The sequence below is a fragment of the Lathyrus oleraceus genome, chromosome 5, assembly GCF_024323335.1.
Source record: "Lathyrus oleraceus cultivar Zhongwan6 chromosome 5, CAAS_Psat_ZW6_1.0, whole genome shotgun sequence".
Taxonomy (NCBI): domain Eukaryota; kingdom Viridiplantae; phylum Streptophyta; class Magnoliopsida; order Fabales; family Fabaceae; genus Lathyrus; species Lathyrus oleraceus.
In genome coordinates this window covers 100,786,689-100,798,114 of record NC_066583.1, presented here as the reverse complement: position 1 = coordinate 100,798,114, position 11,426 = coordinate 100,786,689, and the positions used below count along the sequence as shown (strand labels likewise).

The window sequence follows — 11,426 nt, the reverse complement described above, 5'->3', positions numbered from 1 at the left end:
ATGAAGTTATAAGTGAGCCTAATAGGTTAGATGAAGGATAAACTTATATGTGGGACTTGGAATGTTGTAATTTGGATGTAAAAAAAATGCATGGTCTTACTGGTGTGTTACAGGTCATAATGGCTCCTACGGCCAACCCATAACCACCTCGAGTTTTTGTACCATGAGGGATGTGTGGCCCTGGGTGAGTTATGGGCCTGTTATGGTTGTAGTGTGCACTAATACCATATCTAATGATGTTTACTTTGATTCCTTAGGTCGTTAGGGCAATTCTTACACATAAATATAATGAGATTTAGGTTGGAAAGCCTAATAGTGTACATGTTTTTCAAGTAGAGTTTTAAAACGTGTATCTATGTCGAAACCAAACAAGAATATATCAAGATCAATTAGACACTATATGTTTAAGAATTGATCTAAGTGGTGAATGATTAGTTACTAATTACACACTCGGGAATGTAACTAGGTATTTGCTTATCGAAATTTGATGTGTTAAGTGAAATATGATATCTCTTAAGTTAGATTTCCCATTGAGATGGTCGAATAATGGAAAGACGAGTTTAAAAGAGATTTGATGGAAACCCGAATTGGTTGAACAACTTAGTAGGTATAAACTTATATGCTAATTTTTAATTTGACTAATACATGGATTATGAGTGTACTGTCATTCTACAAATAAGATTATGTCTTGATGAAGGACGGTGGAATTAACTAAATACACATAAGGAGTGATACAAGTTACTGTACCCTGTAATTGTATAACCCTTAATCAAAATTCGGGTTCGCTGAATCATAGTAGGATGTTGAGGGGGCCGTAATACGAGATTCGATATGTGGGGACCTTTATGGTTATGTTATGTGGTGTACATGTGTGTATGAGATATTGTATTAGTGTCTTTATAATGTATGGGGTGATGCGACTTACTATAATAATAAAATGTATAACCCATAATCAGAACATGAAACATATAAGTACTTTTAAAGATTCAAAGATATGGTTTAAAGAATTTAATTTGATCAAGCTATGGAATTTGGATTTTAATAAAGATAAGTTAAGGGTACAATGTTTTCAGGATATAGACCTTAGATGCTCAAAGAAAAAGTTTCAAGTCTCTTAGCAAAGATGATTCAAAGATATGGTGTAAAGGATTTAATTTGATCAAGCTATGGAATTTGGATTTTTAATAAAGATAAGTTAAGGGTACAATATGTTTTTAGGATATAGATCTTAGATGCTCAAAGAAAAAGTTTCAAAATCATTTTATGCATGATTTTTTTAAAATGGAAAAAAGTGGCATTTTTATCTGTGAAATTTTTCTAAGTCCACATTGAGGTAATCGATTAACCCTCATTGGTAGAATCGATTAACCCTCATTGGTAGAATCGATTAACTATGCTTATATTTGAAGAAAAACTTGAATTTACAATGAGGTTAATCGATTAACCTCTTGGCAAGGAGACCAAGTTAATCAATTAACCATCCCATATCTTCATAATTTTTTAATGTTTACAGCAAGGTAATTAAATACCTTTTAGATGCTAATCGATTAACCTCTGTTCTTTTAGAAATATTACCGTAACATTGTATTATTTTGTCACCTCTTTTCATCTCTAAATCTTTTCATAATCACGACAATTATTCATAAGCACTTTCCAATAATTGTTTTTGAAAATCAAGAGGTGCATGGATAATTATAAATAGAAGAATTTTTAAATTCAAAATTACCTCTTTCCTGATAAATTTTGTGTGTGTTCAAAATATGTTAACATAAACTTTTCCACTGCATAATTTTCATATCAGATAAAAAATTTCATCTTCTCCTTTGAGCACTTGAGTTATATATCATTTGATCATATTGTTTCAGGAAAGAGACGAACAACATTGTTAAAATTTTGTTGTGTTACCAAAATTCTACTGAACTTATATTTTTCTATACTAAAATTATTGTTACTATCAGTATTATTTAACTTGTTTATTAGGTTGCTGATAACAAGAATATTAGAGATAAAATATGGTTCTTTCTCTTGGTGTTTGAAAATCAATGAGGTAATGGGTTTCTTTGTTGTTGTTAGAAGATTGTAGGATAAGTCTTGGTGTAAGACTTGTACAAATATCTAATTTCTATTTCTTATTCATTCATCTGTTCATAATTATGGAAAATATCAAGAAATCAAAAAAATGCTTAAAATCTCTAAAAATACCATTAAACCTGATTCACTCTCCCTCTTAGGTTCTGCACTAAATACTTATAGTACTAGTGGAATGTTGATGATCCTGTAATACTAGACCCAATTTGTGAGGGACTAATAGGATTTTAATGATCCGTAATACTATACTCGATATGAGGAGGACTAGTAAGACCAGCCCCATGTTGGAAATTGTTTTGCAATATTAGTTCCAAAATGACAAAAGAGTTAAATAGCATTTAATGATTTGAATTCAATTTTTTAGTTATTGTTTTGTTTGAATTTTGAATTCAATTTTCATATCTTTTCATGAAATAGTGTCATATATGAAACATTGTGTTTTATGGTGAAATGGTGTTGTTTCATCAAAGGTTGCAAACTTTTGAAACAACATCCATATCTCCTATAAATATATGATTCTATTCAGAAAAAATAAAAAAAGGAACTAAAAACGAATTTCTCTTCCAAATTCCAGAAAACCTTCCTTGCATTTCGGGTTCTTCACTTGTCTTGTGCAGACTCGAAATAAGGCTGACATTATCCTGAGTGTTCTTGCATTTTCCAACTCTAAGACATAATAAAAGAGTGCTTGAAATACTTTTAAGGAAAGTGATTCTCAATCACGATTCAGTCCTGGATCCATTTAATTTTACCGAATTTTCTAACAATCTTAAAAGTATTAGTAACATAATGGCTTCAGACGCTGCTGTTTCAAGCATCAAAGTGATGAACCAGGACCTTGTCAAGTTAGATCGATTTGATGGAACAAATTACACAAGATGGCAAGACAAAATGACATTCCTATTGACTGCCCTGAAGGTTCACTATGTTCTTGATCCCGACCTACAACCAATACCTGAACCAACAGAAAATGATTCGGAAGAACTCAAGAAGGAGCGCAAGAAACGCAAGGAGGACGAACTGCTTTGCCGTGGACACATTCTGAATACTTTATCTGATCGTCTCTACGACCTCTACACAGACAATCCATCGGCAACAGAAATATGGAAGGCACTAGAATTCAAGTTCAAGGCTGAAGAGGAAGGTACGAAGAAGTTCTTAATATCTAAATATTTCGATTTTAAATTCTTAGATTCTAAGCCCATTCTTCCCCAAGTGCATGAATTGCAAGTTCTGGTCAATAAAATAAAGGCAGTAAAAATAGACATCCCTGAGACCTTCCAAGTCGGTGCAATTATTGCAAAATTACCACCTTCATGGAAAGGCTACCGAAAGAAATTGTTGCACAGTTCCGAGGACTTCTCCTTGGAGAAAATTCAGAAACATCTTCGAATCGAGGAGGAATCGAAGGAGAGGGAGAAATCAGAACCCCCTACTCATTTCAAAACAAACGCTGTGACCAACAAGGGAAAGAAGAGACATGATGGCATAAAGAGTCATCTTGGACCAAAGAAAGAACATAACAAGTTCAAGAACTCTGGCGGTCATAAAGGTCCAAAGAACGGATGTTTCGTATGCGGTAAACCTGGACACTATGCTCGAGATTGCAGACAAAATAAAGCAAAAAATGAGATCAATGCAATTCGATCAGATGATGACATAATTGCTACAGTGAGCGAAATTATGGCAATCAAAGGAAAAGTTCAAGGTTGGTGGTATGACACTTGTGCTACAGTGCATGTTACTTATGACAAGGCTGCATTCAAAACCTATTCTGAAGCAATTGATGGACAAGAGGTACAAATGGGAAATGAAGTCCGCTCTAAAGTTGTTGGAACCGGTTCGGTCGAACTTAACTTCACTTCTGGAAAGAAAGTTACACTTGTAAATGTGCTTCATGTTCCAGACATGAATAGGAATCTTGTTAGTGGGGATTTATTGGGAAAACCGGGTATTAAATCTGTATATGAATCGGGCAAACTTATTTTGACCCGTAATGGTGTATTCATTGGAAAAGGATATTCCGCAGAGGGAATGATCAAACTATGTACTAATGATAATATTATTAATGAAATTTCTAATTCCGTTTACATGCTTGATTCCGTTTCCTTATGGCATAATAGATTAGCATATTGTGGTATTAGTTCTATGAAGAGACTAATTAAATCTGGACTAATTTCATGTAATATAAAGGATTTCAAAAAATGTGAATTATGTGTTGAATCAAAAATGATTAAGAAGCCTTTCAAAAGTGTTGAAAGGAAAACGAAATTACTTGATCTTGTGCACTCAGATTTGTGCGAATTTAATGGCATGTTGACACGTGGAGGGAATAGATACTTTATTACATTCATAGACGATTCCTCTAGATACACTCATGTATATCTCTTAAAGCATAAAGATGATGCATTTAATGCCTTTAAGACTTATAAAGCAGAAGTCGAAAATCAATTAAATAAAAGTATAAAGGTCCTTAGAAGTGATAGGGGCGGCGAATACTTTTCAATTGAATTTGATGCATTCTGTGAAGAGCACGGTATAATACATGAATGTTCGGCACCACGAACACCGCAACAAAATGGCATGGCAGAAAGAAAGAATCGAACATATCAAGAGATGATGAATGCCATGTTGATGCACTCTAAATTACCCCTTAACTTGTGGGGTGAGACATTATTGTCCGCCTGTCATATAATCAATAGAATTCCGTTAAAGAAAACTGGTATATCTCCATATGAGTCATGGAAAGGCAGAGCGCCAAATATCGGTTACTTTAAAGTGTGGGGGTGTGTGGCATACTACAAAAACATGGACCCTAAAAGAACCAAGTTGGGTCCTCGAGGAATAAGATGTGCTTTTGTAGGATATGCACAACACAGTAAAGCATATAGACTCTTAAATCTAGAATCTAATGTAATTGTTGAATCCCGGGATGTAGAATTCTTTGAAAACCTTATCACAAAGGATAAAGGATCGGAGTCGGCCACTAATAAAGAATCTCATGAAGATAACTCTTCTCGGACTGTAGAAATACAAACTGAAGGCACTCCTATAATCATTGAACCACAACCCGAGCCTAGGATAAGCAAGAGAATTCGGAAAACAAAGAATCTAGGACCAGATGAGATTGATTCTCAATCTATTTCCTTTTATCTTGTTGAGGGAAATTGTAAGAACTTTGTTCAACGCATTCCGATTATTCTTCAAGTGGAAGATGATCCAAAAACTTATAAGGAAGCAATAACTTCAAGGGACTCCACTTTTTGGAAAGATGCTATCCAAGATGAAATGGATTCAATTGTATCAAACCACACTTGGGAACTTGTTGACTTACCTAAGGGATCAAGGCCCATTGGATGCAAGTGGGTGTTTAAGAAGAAATACCATAGCGATGGTACTCTAAACACTTATAAAGCCAGATTAGTGGCAAAAGGATTTAGACAGAAAGAAGGCATAGATTACTTCGACACATACGCACCAGTAGCAAGAACAACTACTATTAGATTGTTGTTTGCCTTAGCATCTTTGAATGATCTTATAATCCATCAGATGGATGTTAAAACAGCGTTCCTAAATGGAGATCTCGATGAGGAAATCTACATGGAACAACCGGAAGGCTACCTGCTTCCTGGAAATGAACAAAAGGTGTGTAAACTTGTCAAATCCTTATACGGACTAAAACAAGCACCAAAACAGTGGCATCAAAAATTTGACTCTGTAATACTCTCAAATGGATTTATTCCTAATTCTTGTGACAAGTGTTTATACACAAAGACGTGCAAAACCAATGTAATATTCCTTTGTCTCTATGTCGACGATATGTTGATCATTAGTAATGATTTAAAAGGAATCTTAGAAACAAAGAAGTTTCTAACATCCACTTTCAAGATGAAAGATCTTGGACTTGTTGACACAATTTTAGGGATTAAGGTTAAGCGAAATAGTGGGGGTTATGAACTTAGTCAAACCCACTATATTGAGAAAATGCTTGATAAGTTTAAACATCTAAACTTTAAGGAAGTAACCACTCCATTTGATCATGCCAACAAACTTCAAAAGAATAATGGAAGATCAGTGGCTCAATTGGAATATGCAAGTGCAATAGGGTGTCTAATGTACCTAATGCAATGTACCAGACCCGACATATCATTTGCAGTCAGTAAAATGAGTCGATTTACTAGTAATCCAAGTAATGAACATTGGAAGGCAATTACAAGGATTTTTGGCTATCTACTGAAAACCAAGGACCTTGGTCTTCACTATGGAAGGTTCCCTGCCATATTAGAAGGATACACTGATGCGAGTTGGATATCTAATATTGGAGACCATAAATCTACAACTGGATGGATATTTACACTTGCTGGTGGAGCAATTTCTTGGAAGAGCAAGAAACAAACATGCATTACACTTTCGACCATGGAATCAGAGTTTGTGGCTCTCGCTTCCGCCGGTCAAGAAGCGGAATGGTTGAGGGATCTTCTGTTGGAAGTTCCATTGGCTAAAGACAATGTCTCAAAAGTGATGATACATTGCGATAGCCAAGCCACATTAGCAAGAGCATTCAGCGAAGTGTATAATGGAAAGTCTAGACATATAGGACTTAGACATTCGTTCGTAAGAAAATTGATTAAGGATGGAATCATTTCACTCACCTACATACGAACATGCTATAACTTAGCAGATCCGTTTACTAAGCCACTGGCCAGAGACTTAGTACGAACAACCTCGAGAGGAATGGGGTTGAAACTCCTTAAATAAAGGTTCCGACAGCGGCAGCAACCCAATCTTATGTTAACAAAACATTAACTTCAAGATTCAATGGGTAACAACAAGTCGTTGAATTGGATGTAAGTCAAGAATTTGGGAAATAAGGTTGACTGTGTTGAATTGAGGGTTGAGGTTTCCAAAACCTCTTAATGAAGTTCATTAACGAAGAAGAGTATCTATTGGAAAGGATGCTATATGAACCTCACCTATGTGAATTTTGAGATGGTGCCGTCTCAAAGTGAGAGTTGGAGTTTCTCTCATGAAAAATTCATGAAAAGGATAGCATATGGCCATAAATAAGTGCTAAGCGAGATATGTAAAGGAAGAACCTTTAAAGAGTGTGTGTAAGGTAACGCCGGTCTGATCCCATGGATTAATGGTTTAAAAGCTTTGCTACCAAACATTCCGATTAAACTCTGCGTTATCCTCACTAAGGTTAAGTTTAAAATCGAAAGATACCTAACTGTATTAACACTTTTTATATTTCACTATCTGGAATGATTTTTGTCATTATTAGAACTAGTGGGGGATTGTTGGAAATTGTTTTGCAATATTAGTTCCAAAATGACAAAAGAGTTAAATAGCATTTAATGATTTGAATTCAATTTTTTAGTTATTGTTTTGTTTGAATTTTGAATTCAATTTTCATATCTTTTCATGAAATAGTGTCATATATGAAACATTGTGTTTTATGGTGAAATGGTGTTGTTTCATCAAAGGTTGCAAACTTTTGAAACAACATCCATATCTCCTATAAATATATGATTCTATTCAGAAAAAATAAAAAAAAGAACTAAAAACGAATTTCTCTTCCAAATTCCAGAAAACCTTCCTTGCATTTCGGGTTCTTCACTTGTCTTGTGCAGACTCGAAATAAGGCTGACATTATCCTGAGTGTTCTTGCATTTTCCAACTCTAAGACATAATAAAAGAGTGCTTGAAATACTTTTAAGGAAAGTGATTCTCAATCACGATTCAGTCCTGGATCCATTTAATTTTACCGAATTTTCTAACACCCCAACCCAAGGCGCGAGTGAGTTAGGAAATTGCCCAAGGCCTTGCATTCTTTTTACCAATTATACACATACTCAGCGTACCATAACTTCACATCATTATTAGAGTATACTTACGTACCTTTCCTATAAAATAACAATAATATCATTACATTTCTTATTCAATTAATATGATTTTACTGTAACTTAAAAGACAAAAAAGTTAAAGGAATAAAATGAATCCGATAACATCTTGCAGAAAAAAAAGATTGATCAAATCAAAATTGTTCTAAACTATCATGGAGATAATACCATCATCTTCTAAAAACGATGGCAAGAGTGTAGATGAACATGATTTAAAAGAAAGAAGTACAAAGAAGATCAAAGGAGGGAATCAGGTGATTTAAGATACAACAACTTACTCGAGGGAGCATGGTACTACCATGGATACACAAGGAATAAGAAGTGAATGAGGAAAGTCTTATAGGGATATGGTGACAAGGCAGAATACCATGTCCTTAGAAGAAACAAAATGCTTGAGGAATGGTTGGTTAGAAAGACCTTGGAGGATGTAGAAGATATGATAGTGGAGGAGGGGATGCCATAAGAGTATGATTGTCCAACCTTCTTGTTATCTAAAGTATAATAAAAATGAATTTGTTGCCCATGGAAAAGAGGAGTGATTGTCAAACTCTAGGGAGGAGGATTGGTTATAAGACTCTTGAAACTAGCTTGAAGTGATGTCGATGGTGTGATTAACATCATTAATATAAGCAATGATTACTATCTAATGAACTTTACACATGAACATTGCAAGAATACAACACTTGCAAATGAGTTATGGTTCATCTATGATCATTATCTTATGATAAAAGATTGATGTTTTTGTGTTGTTTCAATATAAGTTAGAGAAAGATTAGGCTGTGTTGTTGTTGTTTCTCTTGCAAAGTCATGAGATAGGTAGTTTTCTTTTTAAAAATTTGTTTATTTATTTACTTTTGATGAAGATGTTAAAGAATTGAAAACAAATTATATTGCTGCTCCTATATTGTTCTAAAATGAAGAAGAAAAAGTTCGTCATTTTTAAAATATTCATTCATTGTTATATTCATTGTTGCTAATAAAATTATTATAGATCTGAAAAAATAAACAAGTATTTTATATGAAAAAATATATGATGTGTTATGTTATACATTATTGTTTAAAATAATTGACTAGTGATAGATTTGAATGTGAATGATTTTTGTGATGTACATGATTATGATTATGTAATATTATTTGGACCGATTATTTTCGTGTTTGAATTGTATATTAAAATTTATGATTTTAGTTAAGTATATAATAATTGTATGATTGTTTAAGTGGTTGAATTTATTTTAGTGGTGTAAGTTTGCATTTTATCATTATACATGACATGTGTTTTTTATTTTTATTTTGTGGTGTCATAGTGGTGAATTATTTTTCTAGTTAATAAGAGATGAATCACGAGTGATGCATTATTGATCCAACTAAAATATATGTATCATATAGTATATAGTGTTAAGAGTATTATTTTTGCGTTTTTGTTTCTTAAAATATTTCACATATTGATTTATGTTTATGAGAGATACTTGTTGTGAAAATCAAAACTTAATTAATATGTAGATGTGTATTAAGATTTCTTTCTATTTAAAAAATAATAATAAAAAATTTAGTTGCGCGAATATATGTGTTTATTTATTTAGTTCTCATTTTCTTATCATTTAATCTTGAGAAAATTTATTAAGTAATCTACGGAATTAGTTTTGGCAAAATAAATATATATATATATATATATATATATATATATATATATATATATATATATATATATATATATATATATATATATTAATCTTTTGCTTAATTTAATTTTGTATAGATGTGGATTAATTAAATGTGTCTTCATGTTTTCCTGTTTGATGCTTATCATCAGTATTATGAAAATATTACTGTTTTGATGCATGCCAAAATCAAAAGCAGCAGAAAAAAAAACTGAATTGGATAGAAATATGGAGAAACAACAAATATGCCACTTTTGTTGGATATGAAAATTCTTCACCATATATATGACACAGAAATGAAACAAAACAATCGAATAAAAACTTCACCATAGAATGTAAAAACCCTATAAAAAGAGAAGAAACGTACTTGCGAAGAGGGGGTGCCATCTTGTTGGTAAGAGTACCGGCAACAATCATGCAATCAGATTGTCGAGGGCTAGGTCTGTAAATGATACCAAATCGATCCAGATCGTAACGAGCGGAACTAGTATGCATCATTTCAACAGCACAACAAGCGAGGCCAAATGTCATAGGCCAAAGGGAACCGCGACGAGCCCAGTTCATGAGATCATCAACCTTTGAGATCACGTACTCCGCCGTCTTTGAGAGGCCGGCGGGGGAGGAAGCCGATGGAGGAGGCGGTGGAGCATAAGGTGTAGGCGAGGTTGTGGATAGAGAACGTAGGGTTGTATGGAGAGAATCTACACGTAGTGGTGATGCATGGGGAGAAGAAAATCGGGAGGATGTTCGAGTTAGAAAAGCCATGGCGGTGGTTGTGGCGGAGACGGGCTTCGTGAGGCTCGTTCTTCCTCGATGTTCTAAAAATGAATGATATAAAGGAAATAGAATATGCTATTAATTTGAGAAGTAGGAAGATAGTCACATTTGTAAGTATTAACCATTATGGGAATAAGTCATACGAAAAGGTTGTGGATGAGAGAGATAGAGAGTGAAGTTAAAGAAAATGAAAGTAAAAAAATTAAGGAAAATAAATAAATGAGTGGTGAAAAAATAGTGATAGATAATAGAGAAAATCTACCCCACATATATAACTGTCTTATCGTCATTTGAAGAAAAAATAATAAAAGATGGAAATGTTAAATTGCTTACAAGTAAGCATCTTTTTGGACAGGTATTAGGAAAAAAAAATTAGTTTTTGAAAAGTTTATGAAAGAGGTTTTGGGGGAAGAAAATAAAACCCATAAACAATGAGGTACTTCCCTTATCTAAAGAGTGTAGTATTGTGATTTAAAGGAAGTCACCCACCAATTAAAAAACCTAGGAGGTTTTATTACTCCATGAATTGTTGAAAATTTAAAAATCGAGAATTTTATTTATGATTCATCGAGGTAGTATAAATTTGATGTCATTCTTCGTGGTAAAGAAATTAGGAAGGGAAATAAAATCAAACAATATGATTTTTACATTGATAGAAAGATCGATAATATACCTTTATGGTGCGAAGTAATATCTAATAGTAAAAGTTGATGATTTTGTCTTTCCGGTTGATTTCATTGTCTATCATATAAGAAGAAAATATGTTATGGAAAAATCAATTTTACCCCCTTTGGCTGATGTGACAACCAACCAACGAACCATTCTCTTTTTCCAATGTCTCATCTCTTCTTTTCACTCTTCTTCATTAAGTTATTGTTTATTATCTCTCTCTAAGTCCTTTATATCTTTCTCTCTCTTGCATTGCTTTCTTCTTCATCTTTTTCTTCTTCCTCTTTTTCTTACAAAAATCAAATAGAAACTAGCGATGATCTGCGACATT

At 33.4% G+C, this 11,426-nt stretch overlaps 1 protein-coding gene across 1 annotated transcript; it reads right to left on the bottom strand.

Moving 5' to 3' along the window:
- Positions 1-7,648: 7,648 nt before the first annotated feature.
- Positions 7,649-10,579, bottom strand: LOC127079008 (NADH dehydrogenase [ubiquinone] iron-sulfur protein 7, mitochondrial). The gene is made up of 3 exons (XM_051019425.1): positions 10,017-10,579; positions 7,990-7,994; positions 7,649-7,770 (listed from the first exon to the last, which is right to left on the bottom strand). Exons 1-3 carry the CDS (start codon positions 10,412-10,414, stop codon positions 7,649-7,651), a joined length of 525 nt encoding a protein of 174 aa, XP_050875382.1. The 5' UTR covers positions 10,415-10,579.
- Between the last annotated feature and the right edge of the window lie 847 nt (positions 10,580-11,426).